Source organism: Cryptotermes secundus, unplaced genomic scaffold (assembly GCF_002891405.2).
Source record: "Cryptotermes secundus unplaced genomic scaffold, Csec_1.0 scaffold1801, whole genome shotgun sequence".
NCBI classification, from domain to species: domain Eukaryota; kingdom Metazoa; phylum Arthropoda; class Insecta; order Blattodea; family Kalotermitidae; genus Cryptotermes; species Cryptotermes secundus.
This window is the reverse complement of record NW_019743179.1, coordinates 239,897-266,292: the sequence shown is the minus strand read 5'-3', so window position 1 is coordinate 266,292 and position 26,396 is coordinate 239,897. Positions and strand designations below refer to the sequence as shown.

Here is a 26,396-nt window from a genome sequence, read left to right as displayed (position 1 = left end):
GCCAGTTAACCGAACTCAGCGCAACCAAGGAAGGCGCCTGCTAAACAGACGTCACTGCTGGCCTCTCTAAAATCCAAAGTGTTTCAAAGTGTTAACATAAAACTACATTTACTAATTTTTCATGTTTCACGTGTTCTAAAATTTCGTTGGTTTTAAATATTATAATAGTGCATTAGTAGTGTTATAATAGTGTTTTTCGTGGACAAGAGTTTAATCCAATTATCCGAATTTTCGATTTTCCAAAACACATTTGTCATTTATTATTTCGTATAATCGGCGTTCTGTTGTATTATCAAGTGATTCGCTTGGAGGGACTGAGGTAATCCACGAGAAACTCTAGTTGGAACCGCTGGTGTCCCGTCAGAGGTCCGAAACGAGTATCTCCCGAATACAAGTTCGGCGCCGAGTGTATTTTACGGGCTGTGGGAGGGTAGGTTTGCCGCTATCTTCAGATAGTGTAGTGTTTCGAATATATGGTTACGGCTATTAATAAAAGTTACGCCATAGCTCAAGCGGTTAGTCGTTGGCTTCCCACCGCGGCGGCCCGGGTTCGATCGCGGGTCTGGTCAAGTGGGATTTGTGGTGGACAAAATGGCGCTGGGGCAGGCTTTCTCCGAGTACTTCGGTTTCCCCTGCCAATCTTCATTCCACCAATTGCTCCACAATAACCCTCACCTATCATCTGGGGCTGGTAAAATAGGTCAGAAGTGGTCGCAGTACAAGGGACTTAGTCCCACCCCACTAGCAATAAAAAGAAAGCATTGATATAAGTTCATACGATGGTTAGGTCAGAAATAGCCCCGGATTCTAAAATGTGGAGCTACGAGAAAGAGTCAGTAAATAAGTCACAAATGGAAGTAAACAGCTGTAATGGATATAATAGGCTTTCTATGTTATCACTAGGTAGCAGCACAGTCCAGTTTCATGACAGTCTAGGTATCAGAGGCGCGTGCGCATATTCAGAGGCTGCTTTCAGTAGTTAAAATGGCTATCGTGCTTGTGGACTCAGTACAAAGGATATTCATAAAGAAATGTTTCCTCTTTACGGTATGAAGTGTTGTTGCTTAAAGCGGTTCACAGCTGGGTCTAGAAATTCTCTCAAGGACTTTCGAAAGTCGCAGATGTTGAAACGGAAGTCCCTGAGACAGCAATCAAAAGACTTCTATGCCGCGGGTTTCGACGCACCGGTAAAGCGATGGGATAAGTGTATCAGTGTTGGTGGAGGATATGTCGAGAAATAAATGTTTCTTCCAGGTCTGAATATCACATGTTTTACGCTTTATATCCACTTGTGACTTATTCACTGACTGTCCCTCATATGTACAGCATTGAGTCAGAGCGCGAATAAGTCGCTGCTCTGTAATGCAAATATAAATTTTAACAGAACATGTCTAAACAAGCAAATAGTGCCAATATTTGCACAAATAAATATAGCAAAGAGGAGCATAGCCGCTTTGAGAACGAAAGAAAAGCCCAACAGTTACATAATAATGAGAACAAAATTTCTGTACCAGACGAAATAACAAATAAAATTCTTATGCTAGAAAAAACTAAATGAAGAACAGTTATAATATACACATACTGGTATAACGCAAATATCTGACAGTCAACATAGACGAACATAGCTGACATTTTAACATACTGAAGTACACACTCACTCAGTCACTCATGCTGTGAAGCTGACGCCTTCTCAGCAAACTAATTCTTACTCAGGCACTCAAATTTCGAGCTTTTTATGGAAGTTGAAGGTTCACTGCCGTGTTTACTGGTCGCTATCCTGAACGAGATGAATCCAGTCCACACCCTCCCGTTCTATTTCTTTTAGACCCATTTTAATATTATCCTCCCATCTATGCCTAGGTCTTCCTAGTGGTATATTTCCTTCAGGTCTACATACCAGAGCTTTCTAGTCGCTACTCTTATGCAAATATGCAAGTTACAAAATGAGAAATAGGACACGCGGTAGGGTGGTTGGTTGAGACACTATGCCACAAGCCGGAAGGTTGTGGATTCGATTCCCGATGAGGTTACTGGATTTTTCAATTGCCCTAATCCTTCCAGCCGCACTACGCCCTTGAGGTCGAAATTAGTACCAGGATTCTTCCTTGGGGTAAAGGGCTGCCGGTAGGTAAGCCTGACAGTCTCACCGCCATCTGTGAGCCAACTCTCTAGAAAATATAGGAACCTCGACGTCTCAACCCTATGCGACTCCACTGCTTGTTACAGGGATAGCTTTACTTTCTTTTTTTTTTTCAAATTAAGAAAACCAATCACTAAACAAAGGGATGAAATGTAAGTTATATTACAGACACTACTCTTGTCAAAGTCAAAGTCAAAGTCACATTGCTACTGACGGTCAGTCAGTCAGTCAGTAAGTCTTGGTGTCGAGTCCCATCTGGAGCTCATGTCCAGATATTAATTATTACCGTTTGACAGTTACGGTCTTGATTCTGTGGTGCGCCCTCTCTGACGAGAGGACGGGTCTGTCTTTTGTATATTTGCCAGCGCAGTCTTTCTCGGGTCCGAGTCCCTTGGGACTCGCGACCATATTTTATTATCTAAGATTTGAGACTTCTCTTTTCATCGCCTCCTGCGACTCGCAGGGTCACGGTGGAGGTATTCACTGCACTACTCTTGGAGCCAGAGTCACTGTTATATAGCCTCGGGTCGGAGCTCGCGGAAAACACGTCCATTGCGTTGCAACGGGCTGTTACCAGGAATGTGTGTCCGCGGGAACGTGTTTATCGAGCCGATGCCTACGTCACAACACTTCCAGTGTGGTGGCCATCACAACTACAAGCAGGAGAGACGAGTCCCAGCACAAACATTCCCACAGCAGCATCAGTTCACTGGATGCTTTCGACATGCTCATTCAATTTTCATCATACACGATAACATAAAAACGAACATGGACAAAACACCAATGGTATTCAATGAACTATAATTGTATTAAAAATTTATAACAGAAGATGAGTCGAAAAACCAAATTAATCCTTAGACCCCCCAATACACCGACGACAAGACGAACTAAAAATATAAAAAAGCTAAAGTTGTCCCTGTGCTTAACTAATTAAGCACTACGCCATGAAGACGTATGGGGGAGTTGATGTATAGATCCACATTTTCTTAACCTCGGCACTAGTTGGAGGTGAGTGGTCAGCGTCACGCCCCGGCCGCTTTACACCCGGAGAAAGAGCCCCCGGTACCCATTGGAGAGGAGGTTGAGTGGATCCCAGAACCGGTCTGGACGACATGGAGAAGAGAAAATTCTTGCCCCCACCTGGACTCGAACTCCGACCCGTCGGTCGTCCAGCCGGTAGGCAGACTACGCTGTCCCGACTCCTCCAAGACAAACTAATGTTCTCAATATTCAAAAAATCCTCTCCAGCAGACGTCATAATTCACCATTATTCATGCTGCCAATGTGAAGCATTGATTGCCTAGTAAATAGACTACACACGTATCCAACGTTCAACAAAGCAACAGTAGCAGAAATAGAACCCCCACCCAACATCACAGCACACACATCACCACAGAACCAAAAAGGGCGAATTCCTCAACAACAATAAAAGAGAAAACACGAGCAAACCAAAATCCAAATAGGCCACATTTACATAAAAAAGGTAAAGCCATGTCACTATGGTAGAACGGGTAAAGGTATCCCAGTAACAGACAGTGGAGGCCCGTAGGGGTGTATTTCTTTTTATTGCTAGTGGGGTGGGACTAAGTCCCTTGTACTGCGGCCACTTCTGGCCTATTGTACCAGCCCCAGATGATAGGTGAGGGTGATTGCGGAGCAATTGGTGGAATGAAGATTGGCAGGGGAAACCGAAGTACTCGGAGAAAACCTGCCCCAGCGCCACTTTGTCCACCACAAGTCCCACTTGACCAGACTCGGGATCGAACCAGGGCTGCCGCGATGGGAAGCCAGCGACTAACCGCTTGAGCTATGGCGCGGCCCCGTAGGGGTGTAAGATGTCGAGGTTCCAACATTTTCTAGACAACTGACTCACAGTTGACGGTGAGGTTGTCAGCCTTAAGCCCCGGCTTCCCTTTACCCCCAGGAATATTCCTGGTACTCATTTCTGTTAGAGGCTGAGTCGATCCCAGGGCCATATTGTGGCCGGAAAGATTAGGTAAACTGAAACAAATCCACCTCATCTGGATTCGATCCCAAGACCTTCCCGCCTTTTAGTATAGTGCCTCAACCAACTACGCTACCGCGTGCCCCAGGTCACATTTACATATTCCAGGAAACAGTGTAATAACGGTTACAAAATTATTCCGTGGTATTTCGCACAAGAAACACAACATAGAACACCCTAAAAGCAAACCAGGTGGGTATAGTGGAGTCTATACATGGGCAGAACGGAACGACACTTGAACACCACAAGGACGGACGCACGCAGATGTAAAGGGCGTCACAAAACTAACGGGCTAAATAATCTTGCAAAGTATCGCATCTGTAGAATTAGTAAGGGACGCTACACCAACTCACTACCACTAGATAGCAGCACACCTGCCCCTGTAAACACACTGTTCCTAACCTTCCGCAGTTGCAATCAACCCTCCCCTCTGTACAGTCACCGCCAAGTACGTGCAGCATGTGAACAGAAAGGTAATGTAACGGTGAGATGAAACCTCATCAACAAATTGTAATGCGTTAATAGTAGCAAGAATGTAAGTTGTGTAGTAGGCCACGAATGAGTGAGCAGTCTTTTGTTTCAGTGTATCGTCTCCATTTTACGGCTGCTAATAATATTTTGATATGCATATGTGAAATGTAGTATACTACATAAATCAGGTGGTTTGCGATTGACTATTTGTGTGTGTTGTTCGTGGGAGATGGCGTTAAACGTCGGCCTCGACGTATCGTTCGGTAAAGTATAGTACAGGAAAAGTTAACAGTACGAAATAAATGAGATTTCCCGTAGAATTCTCAACGGGTGTGGCACTGGCACTTATATATTAGTTGCGAGCAATCCCAAAATAATAAAGAATACAGATTCCAATACAAGACTGGGCCGTGGATAAAACATTGAGCACAACAAGAAAAGTCACCACAAAACTTAGAGAAAAAGGACCCACCAGGAACTTAACAAAATGAAAAGGTAAAGGGGGAAGAGATCCAATCCGAAATGTCAGATTTTAGTCCTGAGTGGGCCATCAGTTTTAATGACAATATTAATTTTGTTTCCAATTTCAAACTAACATTTTCTCTTAATGAAACTGCGATCAAAACTTCATAACGGGGAGCTTCATAATTTGTGCAACTCGCCAGTCGTAATTAGGGCGATAAAGTAAAGGAAGGTGAGATAAGTTGGACCTGAAGCACGCATGGGAGCTGTAAGAAATCCATACAAAATTATGGTCGATAAATGTAAAGGGAAAAGGTCTATTTTTTAATGCTAGTGGGTTGGGACCAAGTCCCTTGTACTGCGGCCACTTCTGGCCTATTGTACCAGCCCCAGATGATAAGTGAGGGTGATTGTGCAGCAGTTGGTGGAATTAGGATTGGCAGGGGAAACCGAAGTACTCGGAGAAAACCTGCCCCAGCGCCACTTTGTCCACCACAAATCCCACTTGACCAGACCCGGGATCGAACCAGGCCTGCCGCGATGGGAAGCCAGCGACTAACCGCTCGATCTGTGGCGCGGCCCTAAAGGAAAAGGTCACTTGCATGACCTACACGGCGAAGGTTGACTGACATTAAACTGGAGCTTAAAGGAATAGGCTCGGACGGTGTGGACCGGGTTCATTTGGTTCAGATACGGCATGTTCGTAGTCTTTTGTGAACATGACAATGAACCTTAAAATTCCATAAAATGCTGGACATTTCTTAAGTAGCTGAGTGACTACCAGCTTCTCCGTAAGTTGGTTTGAGGCTCATAAAATGTTGGCAGCCTCCCGTCCAGAGACCACATCGGGCGGAGACTTGAAGTGCGTTGCACTAAATAAATACAGCGTGAACTGCAGTGACGGCTCGTGTACGCAGATCGATATATTTCCATTTTTGCGACCAGGCAAGTTACGCAAGCGGTAACGCCGCTGACTCGTGTTCCGGAGGTGACTAGTTCGAATTATGCCCGACGCGTCGACTATTGTGACTGAGAAGTTTCGTGATTTTCCTCTGTCACTCCAGGACAGTTTCTGAGGTGTACCTTGAAAAGGGCAGCGACGGCTTCCTTCCACGTTCACTAGTCCCCCGACCATTCGACACTGTGTAGTCTGAGCTAATGACAGTGTCGCGAAATTAACAATAAACGCGCAAGTAAAATTTAAAGCGTGTAAGCAACTTGAATAGAGTTTGCTCTTGACAATATCGGCTCGCACCAATACGCGGAAGACCAGGTGAGCTTAGATTCACGAACCCAGATATGAGCTGAAATTTTGAGAACGTTTCGTTATATAATATAAACCAAGGGCCGATCCCAGTGGCCGCGCGGTCTGAGGCATGAACCGTTTTCGTTCGCTCGAACGCTGGGATCTTGGGTTCGAATTCAACTCAAGGCATGCATGTCCGTGTGCGTTTATTCTGTGTTTGTGTTGTTCTCTGTGTAGGTAGCGGCCTTGCAGCGGGCTGATCCCCCCGTCCAGGGAGTCCTAGCGACTGAAAAAGCGGCCCAGGCCCAGGGGTGTAGGGTTATATGAGAATATCACTCAGACTCAGTCGGGTTTTGAATGGGCGGACGCTGTTTGATTCTTGGTATGGAATTCATGTGTCACGTGGTTTGAGCCCAATATGACATCACGTCCGTCAGATGTCAGAAATCGATACAGTAACGACGCAAATAGGGTCCAACCGTTCTGCAGTGTTAAGAAGTCAGTTCGTGTTACGCGTTAACTCTCAGTGAAAAGTGGTGGGAAAATGTAGGGAATGAATTCATCCATCTGTGTGCCCTCGAACTGAGGTTCCTACCCTACTGGAAAATGAGGGCTGCTCCCTAGACACTGTCTGTAACGCAGACTACCAAATTTTGGGTCAGAAGAAATTAGGAGGCGATTGAACTCGGGTAATGCTTGCTACCGTTCAGTCCAGAGGCTTTTGTATTCTCATCTGCTGTCTGAAAACATAAAAGTCAGAATATACGAAACGATAATTTTGCCTGTGGTTCTGTATGGGTGTGAAACTTGATCTCTGACATTAAGGGAGGGACATAGACTGAGGGAGTCTGACAACAGGGTGTTGAGGAGAATATTTGGACCGAAGAGAAATGAAGTGACAGGAGGTTGGAAAAAACTGCGTAATGAGGAGCTTCATAACTTGTACTGTTCTCCAAGTATAACTATAATGATCAAGTCAAGGAGGATGATGTGGGCAGGGCATGCAGCACGCATGATGGATAAGCCGGATGCATATAGGCTGGGAAAGCCAGATGGAAAGAAATCACTCTGGAGACTCAGACATAGGCGGGAAAATAATATTAAAATAGGCCTCGGAGAAATGGGCTGGATTGATCTGGCTCAGGATACGGACCAGTGGATGGCTCTCGCGAACACGGTAATGAACCTTCGGGTTCCATACTATGTTGCTAGATTCTTGAGTAGGTGAACAACTGACGGTTTCCTAAGAGGCGCCCAGCTCCCTGAGTTAGTTAGCGCCTCAGAATTACAGGGCCGGAAGTTGAGATGATCAGGGAATAATGAATTGGAACGGACGAAGAACATGATGGTCGTGGCCTTATTTTACATACTGTGCAAATGTTTGTCCGAAGTGACTGAAGACAACCACGAAAATCCTACGTTAGAATAGTCAATATCCTGACTGAGGTTTGAACCCAGGTTCTCCTGACTGGGACGTTAAGTGGAGACGCTGGGTCACGCCGTGCTGTCTCCTATCACTCGACACTGGGCTGCGCTGGTGCATGTGCCGTCCTGTGTCCGCAAAGGCCTGGATATAAGGCGGCGCCGTCTGTAAGTCGCATTAATTCTGAATGGGGCACGAAATATCGTCGCCGGCACAAACACTGCGATCGTGGATTCGAATCCCACTCGAGACATGATGTTTCTGTTTTCGTGTTGTCCTGCTTAGGTAACCGCCCTGGGACAGGGCGGATCCACTCATCCAGCCGTCTGTAAGGTAAAGTTGTCCCTGTGCTTAATATAATTCAGCAATACGCCATGAAGACGTATTGGGGAGTGGATGTATAGATCCTCGTATTCTTGACCTCGGCATTAATTGGAGGTGAGTAGTCAGCTTCACGCCGCGGCCGCTTTACTCCCGGGTAAATAGCCTCGGTTACCCATTGGATAGGAGGTTGGCTGGCCCCAGAGACGGTCTGGACGGCGTGGAGAAGAGAAAATTCTTGATCCTACTGGGGCTCGATCACCGATCCCTCTGTCTTCGAGCCCGTAGCCAGCCGCTATACCGACTGCGCTAACTCGGCTCGCCCAAGTATCTCTGAGATTCATAATTTCAAAATTAATTCTGAATGGGAACAGGCCTAATCCGTCAAGGTAGAAGAAGAAGAAGAAGAAGAAGAAGAAGGAGGGGGAGGAGGACAAACGAAGAAAGGAGGGGTAAGAGGAAAGCGTGAGGGTGAGGGAGAGAGACGGAGAAGGAGCCCAGTGGCGTGACGTGGCGCCCATTTGTTCTTGCTGCTGTGAACAGCCGTGAACCGGAGGCCTGCCGGTTGGCTGTTGCGGACATTTGACTGGCCTTGATGGCCAATGCGGAGAGCCGGATGCCCGGTACAAGACGCAGGTTTCTTTCCAGACTGGACCCAAACGTCCTGTCCAGTGGGTAACGAGTTTCAAGCGGCCGGAGCGTGATGCTTATTGCTCGCCTACATATGTGTAAAATAATGTGTGGGCGAAGCCATGTCACTATGGTAAAAAAAGTAAAGCTATCCCTGTAACAGGCCGTGGAGACCCACAGGGTTGTGAGACGTCGAGGCTCCCACATTTTCTAGACAGCAGGCTCACAGATGGCGGTGAGGTTGTTAGCCTTACGCGCCGGCCGCCCTTTACCCCAGGAAGATTCCTGGTACTCATTTCTGTTAGAGCCTGAGTGGACCACGGGGCCATAGTGCTGCTGGAAGGATTAGGTAATTGAAAAATCCAATTACCACATCGGGACTCAAACCCGCGACCTTCCGGTTTGTAGCATAGTGCCTCAACCACCTACGCTACTGCGCGTCCTACCCCTCCCCATGTCGCTCTGCGATTAGGCCTACTAGTGCATGGCCCACCAGTGAGGGGGATACTTCGTCTTTCTTTGTCATTCCTTTTTTCTTTTATATCTTCATCTTCTTTCCTCTCTTCTTCAATTTTCTTTTACCCGTATCCTAGCAACGTCGTGTTGGGTTCTCCCCGAACATGATATAACCGGCTGTTTTAACCGGATTTCCATAAATAAATACAGTAATTTTTCGTAATTATTCTGGCCGCTGGAGCCGAAATATCCCGGTAAAGCGACTGTGCTGCAGGCTTGACAACCAGGGTTCGATTCCCGTTATCAGTAACACAATTATTCTTTTCTCCATGGCTTTCAGGCTCGGTTGTACGTGTATAAAGACTACTGAGCCTCCTATCCAGTGGGTACCGAGGGCTCATTCCCAGGAGATAAAGCGGCCTGGACGTGAAACTGACCACTCATCTCCATCAAGTGCCGAGGTTAAAGGTGGAACTATATCTCCACTCCCACACACACCTTCATGGCATAGTGCTTAATTACATAATTAAGTACAGGGATAACTTTGGCTTCTACTTACACTTTTATTCTGCCTGCTAGTTTAAGTGGATCTTGTATTTATAGACAAAAACTCCGAGGATCTATACTTCCAGTCCCCCATACATATCTATGGCAGGTATTTAATTAACCATTGTACAATTTTTAAATTTTCTGTCTGAGTTGTACGTAAAAGCGAACCGGGGGGGGGCGGGGGGCGGGAGACGACAAGCCAGAAGGAAACTCGCCGAACAAGACTTGGCTGCACGCCACTGATCATAGTGATCCGTCATCCAACACAGATACAGTGTTCCCGTGACGTCACATGAACAGATGCATACAGTGAGAACAACATTGCTGTCATGAAAACCGGTTTCAATCGGATTTAACCGAATTTAACTGCCTCGGTTGTGTTGAACTGTCCGACTTAATTGCGAAAGATTTAGTTAATAGCTATGTGTCTTGGCTACTTCGTTGGTTGGTTTGTTAGTTAGTTACTTAGTTGGGCCATAGCTCTCCGTGAATCTTTTTGCCGATCTTCTATATATACTTGTTCCCCGTCTGTGCAAACATGACACTGCAGCATGTATCACTCGCCCGCCCACTTCCGTCCCTAGCGCAGCACAACCCCCTCACAGCCTCTCTTACTCTCGGAGCTGAGCCCTTCTTGAGGAGCCGCCGCTTGTGCAGCTACTCAAGAACTTCCATGCATTTTATGGAACCCGAAGGTTCATTATCGTATTCACAAGTGTCCTCCACTGGTCCATATACTGAGCCAGATCAATCCAATCCATCCCATCCCATCCTATCTCTCTAAGATCCATTTTAATATTGTCCACCCACCTACGCCTTGGTATTCCTAGTGGTCTCTTTCTCTCTGGCTTACCCACCAATGTCCTATATGTATTACTCATCTCCCCCACTCGTGTTACATTCCCTGCCACCTCATCCTCCTTGACTTGATCATTCTAATTATACTCGGAGAAGAGTACAAGTTATAAAATAAAACTCTGTTTTCTGCCTGTTCCACGCTGGTTTCTTGCCCTCCTTACTCCTCAACCCAAGCGGCCTCGGGGTAACGTTCCCACCCCATGACTCAAGGTACGCGGGTTCAAAAACCCGGCGGAGATCGTAGAATTTTTAAGGGCGGAAAAATTCAGTGAACAAATCCTCCGGGAGGGGCTTTAAGCCGTGGGTCCCGTGTCGTAGATTTACGGCACGTAAAAGAACCTCATGTCTCTAGGAGACCTCTGAGCAAAATTACGCCAAGTTTCCCGCCCAACTAGTTTCAAATTCCTCCGGTAGATGGGAGAAGTATCAGGTACACTGCCAGAGGAGGGGGGACCTCTCTGACAGAAAGGGACTAAAGTATTAGATACCACTGCCAAGTAGAGGGTAGAAACCTTGCTGGCAGAAAGGGACTAGGAACCCCTGCCAGAGGAGGGACGACCTCGCTGACAGAAAGGGACTAACTATTAGATACCACTGCCAGTTGGAACCTCGCTGGCAGAAAGGGGCTGATAGTAAGCACCAGTACCGGTAGGGTATGGAGACAGTAGAAATTAAAGGGGGACGCACAATGGACCAGTAACCGGTCTAAGTGCATGGGGAAACCCACCCCCTCAATACGGAATACTCCTCAACCCTGAAGATGGAGGCGACATATTCCTCCGAAACGTAACTTGACTTTCAAAGAACTACATTACACTAACCCAGAAGACAGAACTCTTCATAACCACTTTTGTGAGAACATCATACCCTACAGTTTTATACGTTTAATTTCATTAACATAATAAAGGAAAACAATGAGTTTATGTATAATTTAAAAATACAAGCACAGTGCAACATTGCGGAGAATCCTGTGCTTAAATTGGAGGAGCGCTTTGTATACTTGACTTGCGCATCTGAATCAGTTGCCATTATCGAACCCCCCACGTTCCACTCAGCTAAACGTCGAGCCCCACTGTTTGAGAAACACTGGTCTATACTTCATATTATAAGGAGTATAATAATGCCCAGTTATACGGCCGTAGTGTGTTATTGCAGTTACTTGTGTTCCAGGTACGATAATGGCTCACGGGGACACGGAAGTGACGCGGGATGACGTCACAGGTGTCTCCATTTCACCACCAGTTCCGATCATTTCTGCCACGGATGGTGACGCGGACACAAAACGGGGTCCAAACTCAGAACGAGGCAAGTCCAGTCTGATGACGTTGTGTTTATAATTTGTCTCACTGAAGTTGTAATGCTACAGGGTGTTGATATTTTATACCTTGTATTAACTTCATTTCACGTCATGAATAATGGTGGAAATGTATGACTTGCGTACAAAATTTGTAATATGTAACACTTTCTGAATAAGTGCTTTATGGTTTTACATACCGCACTGTTGAATAGTTCATTTAATACACATACATATGCTGGTGCGTCGTTTCAGAACAAAGGGACATGTATTATGCTGGAGATACACATAAACGTATAACATACTTTTCTTGCATTTCACTAAATATCAGTCACATCAAAAAAAAAATGCTGTTTGCTGGGATATGAATCCCTGCCAGACTACACGATGTCACATCCCAGATGAGAGTATTCTTCATAGTCATTGAGTTGTCCTGTGCTTATCTAATTAAGCACTACGCCATTAAGACGTATGGGGGAGTGGAGATATACATACAGGCGTTAATCTCACAATCATGTGGAGGTGAGTGGTCAGCGTCACGCCCCGGCCGCTTTGTCCTCCGAGAAAGAGCCACAGCTATGCACTGGATAGGAGCTATGTGATCCCCAAAGCTTATACGGGCTGAGCGGTCTAAGAATCGTGATTCGATTCCCTGACACAAACAAACAGACAAACAAAACAAACTCCGTGGCTTCAGTCCGCATACGAACTATACCAACCGAGCGACCGCCGCTTGTCGGCGAAGTTAGTGCCAACTTTTGCGGACAGAGGGTGTCACGTGGTCAGCGCAAAGGATCCCCACGGCCGTTAGTCTCGGTTTTCTAGACCGGAGCCGCTATTTCCTTGAAATAGCTCCTCAATTATCCTCACAAGGCTGAGTGAACTCCGCTCCAGACCCACTACTTCTCAGAAAATCTGATAGCGCCGGGAATCTAACCCGGGACCTCCGGATCTGTAGCCAGGAACTCTGACCACTAGACCACAGAGGCGGTCTCGATTCCCTGACTCACTTCTAATAAATGTTAGTTAAACTACATTCCATGATAAGCATACATTTTCATAAGATATTCCGGTCTTTATGCATCTGATACTGTTGTGTGCGGTCTGAGCGCCGCAGATTGACGGTCGTGCTGCGTGGCGATATCCGCGGCGTTGCTGAGAGCCGGTCAAACGATAAACTGAACTGGCCTGCGTTATTCGTGTAAAACAGAGGTTACGTTACATTTGACTGGCACGTCGACAGAACACATCTGTTTACAAGCCTGCACCCCCAACTGAACCTCACAGAGGCCCATTGAATAGTTTTGGGATGATAAACAAAGTGAAGGTGACGCGCGGTAAATAAGTGGCTGTTCCTACCCGCTGATGACTCAATCTATTCACAAATTAGGTGCCATTTGCTGGCCAATTCAATAAGTTCTCTTGGCGCTCCCATGAGCGTGAATTCCCAAACACTTGCTGAAGAGTTTATTCTCTTATTCGGTCATTTTAAAATGTGTGTCAACTGAAATTTTGCCCGTCGTTCTGTTTGGGTGCCAAACTTGGTCTCTGACATTAAGGGAGGAACATAGACTGAGGGTGTTTGAGAACAGGGTGTTGAGGAGAATATCTGGACCGAAGAGAGATGAAGTGACAGGAGGTTGGAGAAAACTGCATAATGAGGAGCTACATAACTTGTACTCTTCTCCAAGTATAATTAGAATAATCAAGCCGAGGAGGATCAGATGGGAAGGGCATGTAGCATGAATGGGTCGAAGAGGAATGTATACAGTATATTGGTGGAAAAGCCAGAAGGAAAGAGACCACTAGGAAGACCAAGACATTAAAATGGATCTCAGATAAGGTGGGATGGTATGGACTGCATCCATCTGGCTCAGGATAGGGAGCAGTGGAGGGCTCTTGTAAACACGGTAATGAACCTTCTGGTTCCATAAATTGCTGGGAAGTTCTTGAGTACTACACAGTTGGCTTCTTCTCAAGAAGGGCTCAGCTCCATGAGTGAGTGAGTGGTGTCAATTGAAAGGAGTCGGAATAGCGACGGGCTACGGGCTGGTCGGCCAGTGTTTCTATTCCCAGAGCCCAGATCGACTCTGGGGGCCCGCCTAGCCTCCAGTCCAGTGGGTACCGGCAGCTTTTTCTCCAGTGTTAGAGCGGCAGGGCCGTGAAGCTAATCATTCACCTCCATCTAGTGCCAAGGTCAAGAAAGGTTGAACCATACCTCAACTCCCCCCATATGTCTTCATGACATCATGCATAACTAATTAAGCACAGGGACAACTTTACCTGTACCTTATCAACTGATAAGTTTATACAGGGTGATCCACGAGGAGTCAACCAAAACATAATGCGTTATCAAACTGAATCCCATGATTCTGAGCAGAAAATCTTACAATCTCAAAGGCAGTTAAAAAAGTTTAAGGAGTGCATGTAATTTAACGATGCCGTCAGTAGCTCAGAGCCGATCACAGTGGCTGCGTGGTCTGAGGCATGAATTGTCTTCGCTCGCTCGAACTCTGGGATCGTGGGTTCGAATCCCACTCAAGGCATGTATGTCTGTGCGCGTTCATTTTGTGTTTGTGTTGTTCTGTGTGTAGGTAGATGCCTTGCGACGGGCTGATCCCCCTGTCTAAGGAGTTCTACCGACTGTGTGTAGGATAAGAAACTGAAAAAGAGGCCAAGGTCCAACAGAGGGCTGTAGAGCCCGAGATATATAGATGGATGGATAGTAGCTCAGGCAATATGATCCTATTTCGGAGTTTGCCTGGAACGCCTGAGGAAAACCACGAAAGGCCTTACTCAAGGTAACCAGTGTCCTGATAAAAGTGTGAACACTGGACCATCCGACAAGGAGTGTGGAACATTACCGCCACGGCAGTCCGCCTGGGAGATGGAAATGAGACAGACACACATCAGAAATAAGATTTCACGCCAAATTTAGTGCAAAAATAAAAGTCAGATGCGATGCAGGAAGATCTAAAAGACGCGCGAATAACTATTTTACGAGTTTGTACCAGCTGCTAAGCTTACGAGGTCTGGTAGATAAACATCAACATGATTACAATGGAGTACGTTGAAAATTCTGTCTGAAATTTATCAGTACCCTACTTGGTCACTCTGTATTTATTTTAGTGTGATCCACGGCACTTCAGGGACATTCTGATGTCACGATATCACTTAATATTCACGCTGTGATCTTCAAAATTTCTGGAAAAAAATGTCACATTTACACTGAGGTACTGAACTTGATATAATAATATTCACTAAGCGGTGCTGCTATCTAGAGGCAAGCTATGATTCTGTTTTCGCTCGGCATACCTTCCACTGCTTTCCATTTTTTTTTAAATCGCCTAGTGGGGGTGGAGTGCAGCTGGGTCCACTCGGCACGTGGGCCACTGATTGGCTTATTGTGCCTGCCCCGGGTGGTGATGATGATGATGGAGCAATTGGTGGAATGAAGATTGGCAGGGGAAACCGAAGTACTCGAAGAAAACCTGCCCCAGCGCCTCTTTGTCCACCACAAATCGCACTTGACCAGAGCTGGGTTCGAACCCAGGCCGCAGCGGTGGGAAGCCAGCAACTAACCGTTTGAGCTATGACGTGGCCTAACTGTCATCTTCAGTTCTTATTCGTAACTTCCTGATGATGCGCATAACAACAGAATAACAAGCGTTGGGGAATTACAGTCTTGTACGGAATACTCGGAAAAGATCTGGTAGGCGTGTCGTCAGGCGTGCTTTGTTTTAAGGCAGTATTCGCAACTTTGCCTGAATGGGGCACATGTCGCGCTGGAGATGACAGTGTATGAACGTTTGGAGCACAACACGGACTACTACAAAGCACTAGAACTTGAGCCTGGGAGGGCACCCGAATGCCATAAGGTTGAACGTAATTATTTGCAGTGACATTATGATGATGATGATGACGTTGATTAAATTAATGATTTGATGGACATGGCATTTAGCATACATGTGGAGCTGAAACAGAACTCCCCGTTTGTGGTTTTCTTGAAGCCAGTGTTATTAGCCTCATGTTCGTCCCTCGCAATAAACAGCTAACGCGATATTTATCACTGGAATCTGACATTTCTCTCTCAGTTTTACCGCTTCTGCTGAGAACGAGCTCCGTGCTGAAAAGCGGTTAGTCGGATGTCGCCAGCTCACACAAGAGAAGGAACAAGCAGTGTCGAGTAGGGAAAGACAACGAAACTGCTGTGCGTCTCACGAACAGAACAGGTCTGACGAGTACAGTTGTCCTGTTTCTGGATATTATCCATTGTCTTGTTTTTATTTAAAACACACAACGTTTCCGAGACTGGATTCTGTCTGTCTTCAGGTGGAACCTACTCAGTGGCCGCGCGGTCTAAAGCGGTCTTCGCTCGCTCAGACGCTGGGATCGTGGGTTCGAATCCCACTAAAGGCATGTTTTTGCTGTCCTGTGTGCAGGTAGCGGTCTTGCGGCGGGCTGATGCCCCGCCCAAGGAGTCCTACCGGATGGTTGGAGTTGGGTACGTGGTTATTTGGTTGTTAACTTGAGTAGTTGATTAGCTGGTTGATTGCTTGGTTATTTTTGTTAATTAGCTGATCGGTTGGTTAGACATAATGACACACTGTACGTCCACCACACGCGTCTGTTTCGAGTTTTCCCAGCCCTTCATCCCTCCTGTATCATCATTGGAGATGAAGTAAATAAACTCGGTGATTAATACAAAGGCGCTAAATAATATTCTGCAGCGCTAAGTTAGTGGAGTGTCCTGTCCGTCGGTCATTCATTAACGACAGCAGTTGAAGGAGTGTCTCGTAAGCAAACAGGTGCAATCAGTTGGTGTAAGTTCGCGCCAAGCGCTCGGTCAACACGTGGCCTCGTGTCATGACGTAACAACCAGCTGGGGAACCGACGCTGAGGTTATTTTGAGATCAGTTGCAGGCGAGGTTTGACCTGCACATGACGTGCAGCTGTAGGTGACACAGTCGTGAAAACAGGTGAGTAACGCTCCCTGCTTGCATGCAGACCGCGCGCGCGGAGGAAATTCCTTCTTCAGGCTCTGACAATTGTCAAGGTTCTCTACATTCTCTGGAACCCCCAAGGCTCAGTGCCCTGTTTATAGAGACCGCACCCAGGCCCCATCCAGCCCAAGCTTTCAGAAAGCTTGGGCTTCCCCCTTGATATGATTGGTCGGTTGGGGGTTAAAACAATTCTCTATACGTAAAATCATATCTGTTCCTGTACTGATTGTTTAGAGAGAGTGCGAGATTTGTAAGGTGTAAGTCTGTCAGTGGTTAATATTTCTGTTGTACTGTGAGCCGGGATAGCGTTATTGACTAGCTACTGGTTGGACTACCGAGGGGTCGGAGTTCGAGGCCCAATGGGGTCAAGAATTTTCACTTCTCTATGTTGTTCAGACCTGCTCTGGGGGTCCATCCAACCTGTCAAATGGGTACCGGGGGCTCTTTCCCGGGGGTAAAGCTGCCGGAGCGTGTAGCTGATCACACATTTCCAACTAGTGCCGAGGTCAAGAAAACGTTCTATACATCTACTCCCCTGTACGCCTTCATGGCGTAGTGCTTAATTAGTTAAGTACAGGCACAAATTTGCCTTTTTACTGTAATTGTTTTATATTCCTGTTCGTGATGATCCTAGTAATATTTGGTGACGAACACCGATGATGCTTTCCTACACGTCCTTATTTACTTTCTTCTTCTCGCATTCTGATATTCCTCCGAACGCGCTGTTCTCAGACACCCTGAGTCGGTGCTTTTGCCTTAGGACGGAAGACACACACACAAAACAAGTAAATTTGCGGTTTGTATTATTTAGTCTATACGTTTTCAGGTGGTACACTAGAAAACAAAAGTTTCTCAACTGAAAAGCAGCGGACACTCTCCGAATTCAGTCTGCTTTAATTTCTTCATCAATGCAATTTTCATGAGGAACTTCATAACTTGTACTCTTCTCCAAGTGTAATTAGAATGATCAAGTCAATGAGGATGAGGTTGGCAGGTCATGTAGCACGAGTGGGGAAGACGCGGAATGCGTATAGGATATTGGTGGGAAAGCCAGAAGGAAAGGGACCACACGGAAGACCAAGGCGTAGGTGGGTGGACAATATTTTAAAATTGATCTTAGAGAGATAGGATGGGATGGTATGGATTGGATAGATCTCGCTTAGGATAGGGACCAGTGGAGGGCTCTTGTGAAGACTGTAATGAACCTTTGGGTTCCATAAAATGCTGGGAATTACCGTCGTCCCACAAACATGTGCACTCCCCGCGAACTGCTGGGGTACTGTACGTTACTGCGGACAGTGCAGTTTGTGTAGTTACCGCACAGCTTTCTTATTGCTAGAGGGGTGGGACTAAGTCCCTTGTACTGCGGCCACTTCTGGCCTATTGTACCAGCCCCAGATGATAGGTGAGGGTGATTGTGGAGCAATTGGTGGAATGAAGATTGGCAGGGATAACCGAAATACTCGGAGAAAACCTGCCCCAGCGTCACTTTGTCCACCACAAATCCCACTTGACCAGACCCGGGATCGAACCCTGGCCGTCGCGGTGGTAGGCCAGCGACTAACCTGCTTGAGCTATGGCGCGGTCTTACCACACAGTTATAAGGAGATAGAATTGACCCATTTGAAGCAAGAAGTTCATACGAATCAGCTGTTACCAGCCTGGAGGGGTGCCCTATCCCTTGGGGGGCGGGCGAATGTGGAGGCTCCAGGGAGTGATGTGAGGACGTGAGAATAATCAATTTCTATTTCATATTTAGCTGAAATACTCCTTTTTGTCTTCCGCAAGCAACTGTCAAGAGTTGCTGATCCAGACATTAAGAAACAATTGTGGACATCGCCAGACAAATGGGCACCGTGCATTTCCATATCACAATTTTGAGTTCTTCTTACTCACAGTTTTGTTATGGCGCTAATTACGAGTTAATTGACCATATGAAATAGTTTGAATATTAGTGAAAATGGTTATGTTTATCTCAATAATAAATGTGGGGGGGGCCTTAGGGGGGCATCTTGAGAAAAAAGTTTGGGAACCGCTGATAAATTATTTAAAATTTTACGTCCTACCTCGCCGTAAACATCCTATCCGCAATACGGAGCCCAGCAGCTTAATTCCGTGTAGGGAAACGATCGCTGTTTAATGTGAGAACCATACGGAACATACACATACACTGTGTGGGCTGAATGCAGAGTTTTAACATGTTAAGTGAAATATGTACCTCATGATCAGTTCTCCTGAATATATAAAGATTCAGTCCGTACCTCACAGGAAACATTTCGTCACCGCTACAATGCCCAACCGGTTTAGTGCGGTTTATTGTGAGATCCATACGGGACACAGGAACACATTCCGTAGACAAAACGCAACACTACGTTAGAGTTACTGTTGGGTGGGCTTTAAATGTAAAGGGTTACATTAAGAAAACGTCTCAGGCCTGCAGAATATTGACTGAAGGTGTCCAGTCCTTGTTGCTTTGCTCTCCTTCCGAATAATCAGCGTTTGTACAGTTTGGCTCTTGTCACGTTCTGAAACAACAAATGATGAAACAAAAGGCAGCGCTCCTTCAGGCATGTGTAACCAAAAGTGTGGCGTGTGCTCTGAATAGCCTTGGCGAACTTCTCAGCATGCATCACACGGAAGCAGCTTACGAACAGCACACACAGATGATTTTTCAGTCCTAACACGTTATTAAGGGCACCGGTGTGGGTTACATAGCGACACTTACTCGAGGTACCATCCCAGGCTTTTCTAGGAAAGGCTGAATAAAACCACGCAGACCTCCAGGATACCTGTCCTTCCCGAATACAAGCATAGAGCTTGTGCTAGCCCGAGAACCAGTCTTATTATTCCGGTATATGATTTTAGGTCACTGCGATAAAGATTCATATTGTCATGTCGGTTATGAGACCGTTCAGTCTGGTAGGTGATTACCAGCACTTCATCTAGGGTACGTGTCAGGTATTGAATGGGGGATATGGCTAGGTGCAAATTATTTCATTTCTGGAAATTGAGGGACGTGTAACATTTATTCATAATGTAGCGTGTAGAGCCGTTACTATGCAACGACCGCGAGATAAACAAATATACTACAGCCGTTACTGTTAGCAAATTCTTAATGCGATGGAAGGGCTTGATGAAGTGATACCAGTTTCCCAGTGTCTGGTTTAAAGTCACTTCAATCGCAAATAACCTTCAGCGTCTCCCCTGCTGCCACCTTGCCCCATAGCGCCCCCCAGGGGGCAGTACAGTCCACACTGGGAACCACTGTTACAGAGGCACGGAACGGACAGAAGTGTGCAGACCTTGGCCTTGATGATGAGTGACAACAATGTAGGAGAGCTACAGGACTCTCAGACAGTAATATAGCATCGTGAGGTCCGCGAGACTCGGAACCATGAGTGACTGTGCTGGCGAAGACCAACAGCAATTTATCCGACTGACCGACAGATGATGTTCAGTCCTTTGGAACCCCATTTCTGCGTGCAGCACTTATTTCAGGAGACACGGAGCGGTGAGAGCTGCACACCGAACACGTGCGTGACGTAATCACGCCTGTCAAGTCCCTCCTTACCGCGAACACAGATCATCAAGAGGAATTATGACCCATTACAAGCCCGCGATAAGCGCTGCAGCGCGTGACACAAAGATCCGCCAGGTGACTACAGGGCAGTTCGTAAGTACCTAGCCCAATCGATAGTAAAACACGGGAACACTGCGCCGCGAATTTGTGAGGTGATGCCTTCGAAATTCGACTTTTGTTTTAAATAGCAGTACTTCCAGACGAATGGCTTAAAGTAGGCCACGTCCCATTCCTTTCATATCCCTTCCTCCTCATTACACATATGGTAACCTCAGCAGCTGATAACAATTCTCGTGCAGTAGAGTCCTGCTTGAGAAGCTAACAGTCGCTCAGTCAGTCAAGAAATTGGGGTCTTTTTACGGCTCCGAAGATCCATCATCATGTTCACAGGAACCCACAACTAGCCTGTATCCTCAGCCAGATGAATCCACTCCACATTATCCATCTTCCAGGCCTCATGCCAATTCAGTGTTTTTTATGTATTTCCAAAGAGATGTCTGTCCGCGTTTCTTCGGTGTTTGTGTTGTCCTGTGTGTAGATAGCAGTCTTTCCACGGGCTGATCCCCTTCCAAGGAGTCCTTCTAAAAGTGTATATGATTAAGAAAGTGAAAAGCGGCCAAGGCCCAACAAACGGCTGTAGAGCCATAGATAGAGAGAGGCCATGGCTTAATAAAGGTACTCACCAATAATTTGCCTGGAGGGGCTGAGGAAAACCACGAATAGCTCAGTCAGGAGAGGCATTCTGATGGCCGAGATTCGAAAGGTACACCTACAGAATTACTGCCACTGTCAGTTAAGGATATTAGACAAGCTTACGTCATTAAGAGCGCGACTTAGTCGTGAGACAGAAAAATTGGGCCCGAAACCAATAATAATTGCGCTGGCGAGGGCCAGTGGCAAATTACCAGACGAGACTGAGAGCTTGAAAGCACTGAAAGTCTGCACTAAGCGCTTGACTTTAATGTCTTAGTGTTACGGCTTCTATCAGACTGAGGAATAATTAATTATGTGTAATGTAAGGTTTGAGGCCGTTATTGCAGTCCTGTTGGATGTGACGCCATGTAGTTTGGTAGTTGGGTACCATGCATGTATCAAGTACCTCATATATCATACCACATATAGTCATATCCCGACAGTCAGCAATCGTATTGCTATAAAATCTTCATTTTTAGACGCGACCAAGTGCTGATTTATATAGCTTGTGTTTGACGTCACTTCTCGTCACTCGTTTGGCGAACCAAATGACAATTAAATCTTATCCCTCGGAACACTTCCTGCATGTAAACCCCGTTTGCATCTACTATCACACCTCTCAACCAACTGACGGAGTTATTATGAAGGTTGATGTAGTGCTAACAGAGTCCATCTTGCATTCGGAGTTGCTGGGTACAGGTCCTAGTAACAGAGGACTTTCCGACTTTTGTCATTAGGCTTTCATGTATGTCCTGAAACAGACCATAATCGTCCCGTCATGCTAAACGCTCGACTCTATTCTGGGCAGTTCCAAGTCAGGTTTATTGTGCAACCCTCCCACGCCCTGAGCACCTTCGCGTTCCCCGCGGTTCCAACATAAATATTTTGCACGCACTTACTGTTTCCCCAAGCTGTCCTCTTATCGTCCTTGTAATGTTCCACTTTTTATCGGTCCTCTTCTGCTTCATGTATTTTTCTAGCTCCATTTCTCTTTGACCTTCTTTTCCTTCTTCCTTTCACCTGTTCCTCCCTTCGCCGCTTTCTCCGTTTTTAACCTACTTTTCCTCCCTCATTTATTAGGTTTCTTCGTCCCTCCCTTCACCCTCCATTCGTCCCTTTCCCTACTCTTCCTCCTTTCTTCCCATTCTTATTGCATTCCACCCCTTTCCTTCCTCGCTCTCCTGTTCTGCTGTTCATGTGGCACTGTCTGTTGTGCACAGGCTCCGCAATGGACGTGGACAAGATGCTGGCCCACGCGGGCGACTTCGGGAGCTATTCCCCTTTCCTTCCTCGCTCTCCTGCTCTGCTGTTCATGTGGCACTGTCTGTTGTGCACAGGCTCCGCAATGGACGTGGACAAGATGCTGGCCCACGCCGGCGACTTCGGGCGCTACCAGTACCTTCTCATGCTGCTCTTCTCCGTCATCAACATTCTGTCCACTTTCGACTATTTCGGTCAGCTCTTCATCTTCGTGAAGCCCGAGTACTGGTGCCACTTGCCCGAGCTGGCCCACCTGCCCCGGGGGGACGTGCGCCGGATATGGAGCCCGCCGCAGGACGCCTCGTGCTCGCGTTACGACACCAACCTCACGACAGTCGGCCTTGTCAATGGAACGCCGGACTGGAGAGGCACGAACTGGACGCTGCGGGCGTGCGACTCCGGCTGGGACTACAACCTCACTGACGGCTACCGCAGCATCATCAGCGAGGTGAGGCTTCGTCTCTGACATTAAGGGAGGAACAGTGCTGAGGAGAATATTTGGATCGAAGAGGGACGAAGTGACAGGAGGCTGGAGAAAACTGCATAATGAGGAGCTTCATAACTTGTAATCTTCTCCAAGTATAATTAGAATGATCAGGCGAAGGAGGATGAAATGGGCAGGGTATGCAGTACGCATAGGAGAGAAGAGGAATGTATACAGGGCCTTGGTTGGAAAGCCACAAGGAAATAGACCACTACAAAGACATAGACCTACGTAGGAAGATAATATTAAAATTAACATTACAAAAATAAGACGGGGGTATGGATTGGATTCATCGGACTAGGAATACAAACGAGTGGTGGGCTCTTATGAACACGATAATAAAACCTGGTTGCACAAAATATTGCGAAAATACTGAGTAGATTAACGGCAGCTGACTTCTCAAGAAAGACCCGACTCGATATAGAGTTAGTGTCTCTGCGTTATGTCAGTTTCTTCCGTTCTGACTACCAGTTCTCCTTAGGCCATGCCCCCTGTTATGTCTTCCGGTTCTTGTCTGCAGTCAGACCATCGCTTGGCCGCAAGCTCCACGCGGCATCTTACGGTAGCAGCGCAGCCTCCATATATGGGGGGAATGGAACCCGCGACCTTCCGGCTTGTAGCATAGTGCCCCCCCCCGCCCCAGTAGCTGTGGGTATATTTCTGGAACTCCGGGCTGGACAGAGGGACTAAGAACCCATCGTCGTAAGAAGTATCAAGTTAAGGTAACGTGACACGGAGCCTCGTACATCGACGGATTTGTTGGAACGTCTCAAACGGAAAAGGGACACTAATTAAATTAAATACTTTATTTATTTAAGTGCTTACTCAGTAGCCCAGATATCATTTACAGAATAAGCATGGGCAAAATAAGGAAACGAACACATACACACAAACTAAAGGAAAAACAGGGCATCTTGTGCACTTTAGACAGTAATAAACAACGAGCGAGTGCAGTTGTGCCAACCATCGCACGATGCAAGTATGTGGATGATAATCCAGTTCAGTTCTTGTCTTTTTACGTGCAAACTTAACAGCCCAGAGGCCAATTACTAAGTTATCACGAGTACGTAGACAGAAACAACAAAAAACTTAACACAAATATAAAATAAGGCGGTTTATATATAATAATAATTCCACGAAAGATAGCAGTTGTCATTAACAGGTGACAAAAGCAAAACAGGTATATTTGCAATGGTTATGCCATTATGTGGCGAGAAAGGATAATATTCATACACACATGCCGGACACGCGGTAGCGTAGTTCGTTGAGGCACAAGCCAGAAGGTCATCGGTTCGATTTCCGATAAGGTCATTGGAATTTTCCCTCAACCTAATTCTTCCGGCCTTATTGTGGCCCTGGGGTCGACACAGCCTCTAACAGAAATGAGTACCAGGAATCTTCCTGGGGTGTAAGGGCGGCCAACCAGCGCGTAAGGCTGACAACCTCACCGCCATCTGTGAGCCGATTGTCTAGAAAATGTGGGACCCTCGACATCTCACAACCCTATGGGCCTCCACGGCCTGTTATAACGATAGCTTTACCTTCTAAACTTACATACATATAATAATAATAATAATAATATGCTTCGTCTTTAGATAGAGTGGCGATATGAGAATTTTGCTCAATAAAATGAGCAACTCTTCCTTGTTGCAATGCTACAACGCACGCAGTTCGGGTGCGATGTAAATACGTGTAGATGTGCAGCAGCGCTGACGCGCCTGTGAAGTGGCAGTGTAGTGAGCAGTGTACGCGGGCCACACGTACACAGAACTGCGTGACGATATTCTCGTGTTTAATCGACCCTTCAAAAACTGGAGAAGGGAGAAAGGTAAGAGGCGTGGTTAAAGTTATCCCTGTGCTTAACTAACTGGGCATTACGCCATGAAGGCGTATAAAAGATTGGGAGGTACAGTCCCACCATTCTTGACCTGGGCACTAGTTGGAGGTGAGCGGTCAGCTTCACGCCCCAGTCGCTTTACCCCCGTACTCATTGGATGGGAGGCTTGGGTGGGCCCCAGAACCGGTGTGGACGCTATGAAGAAGAGAAAAATCGCTTGCCTCTGGTGGGAATGAAATTCAGTTTGCTCAGGTGTGCAGCCCCTAGCCTGTCACTATATTGTCTGAGCTATCCCTTCGCCCAGACCTAGGAGACAGAGTGTATTAAACTCCTGTAGTCACTTTGTTTCGAGGTGAGTGTACTTGGCTGCTGGGGACCCATATTTTCCAGAAATAGCCACTTCGTGCTCTCTGCCTTGTGGAGGCGCAAGGTCAGACGATCCGGTGGGAGGCAGGGACTGGAGTTCGATACCGTTCAAGTCTGTTTTGGTTCCTCTGACACGAGTGTGAGAGAGATCACAAACATCCCCCGCGTCTTAACGTTTCTTAATCAACTTTACGAGGCGTCACAAGAGCGTCAGGACGCACCAAACCAAGTGACGTTTGCTTACATTCATTGTGGCATTCTGACTGGATATCAACGTTTCGGAGGAACATGCTGTCTCCATCTTCAAGGTGTCGAAACGAATGTGGTGAAGCTCGAGACAGCATGTTCCTCCAAAACCTTTGTATCCATCTGCAGGGCTACACGGTGTCACAACCCAAAAGCCCATAATCAGAACACACACCGCCTTTATAAGGGCCTATATCCATATTATTAATTTGCTAGGCTTTTTAGTTAATAACATCTATAATGAGGGATGGGGCACGCGGTAGCGTAGTTGGTTGAGGCACTATGCTACAAGCCGTAAGGTCGCGTGTTCGAGTCCCGATGAGATGGATTATTCGATTGACCTAATCCTTCCAGCCTCACTCTGGCCCTCGGGTCGACTCAGCCTCTAACAGAAATGAGTACCAGGAATTTTCCTGGGGGGAGGGGGGTAAAGGGCGGCCGGCGCGTAAGGCTGACAACCTTACCGCCATCTGTGAGACAACTGTCTAGAAAATGTGTGAGCCTCGACGTCTCATAACCCTATGGGCCTCCACTGCCTGTTATAGGGATAGATTTACCTTTTTAAACATCTATAATGTGTGTTACTGATTGATTGGCCGCGCCATAGCTCAAGCGGTTAGTCGCTGGCTTCCCACCGCGGCGGCCCGGGTTTGATCCCGAGTCTGGCCAAGTGGAATTTGTGGTGGACAAAGTGGCGCTGGGGCGGGTTTTCTCAGAGTACTTCGGTTTCCCCTGCCAATCTTCATTCCACCAAATTCTCCATCATCATAATCACACGGGGCAGGCTACAATAGGCCAATCAGTGGCCGCCGTGCCGAGTGGACCCAGTTGGACTCTACCCCCCACTAAGCGAATTAAAAAAAACAATTTTTTTACTTGAAAGGATTCTGACGATGGTGTATACTGTACTTCTTTTGGCTTATTTTGGACTTCACCCATCGTCCGGTATATAAAAAGACAAAAAACCACAACGTTTCGGAGACTGGATCTGTCTCCGTCTTCAGGTGTATAGGGAAGGTTTAACCTACTCAGTTGGGCCCCTTAGAAAGAGCTAGTCTCAATCACTGGACAA

The 26,396-nt window shown here is 46.7% G+C and overlaps 1 protein-coding gene across 4 annotated transcripts in view; it reads left to right on the top strand.

The window, feature by feature from the left end:
• Positions 1 to 26,396, top strand: part of LOC111874047 (organic cation transporter protein) — a 71,647-nt gene that overhangs the window by 27,412 nt on the left and 17,839 nt on the right. For 2 of the 4 annotated variants that reach the window (XM_023869187.2, XM_023869188.2), the window contains exons 2-3: positions 11,732 to 11,866; positions 22,469 to 22,839. In XM_023869187.2, coding sequence (XP_023724955.1) covers positions 11,732 to 11,866; positions 22,469 to 22,839 — 506 coding nt within the window. Of the gene's footprint in view, positions 1 to 4,567; positions 4,619 to 11,731; positions 11,867 to 16,778; positions 16,835 to 22,468; positions 22,840 to 26,396 lie in introns of those variants that run through there. The other 2 variants (XM_023869190.2, XM_023869191.2) reach the window with 2 other exon arrangements.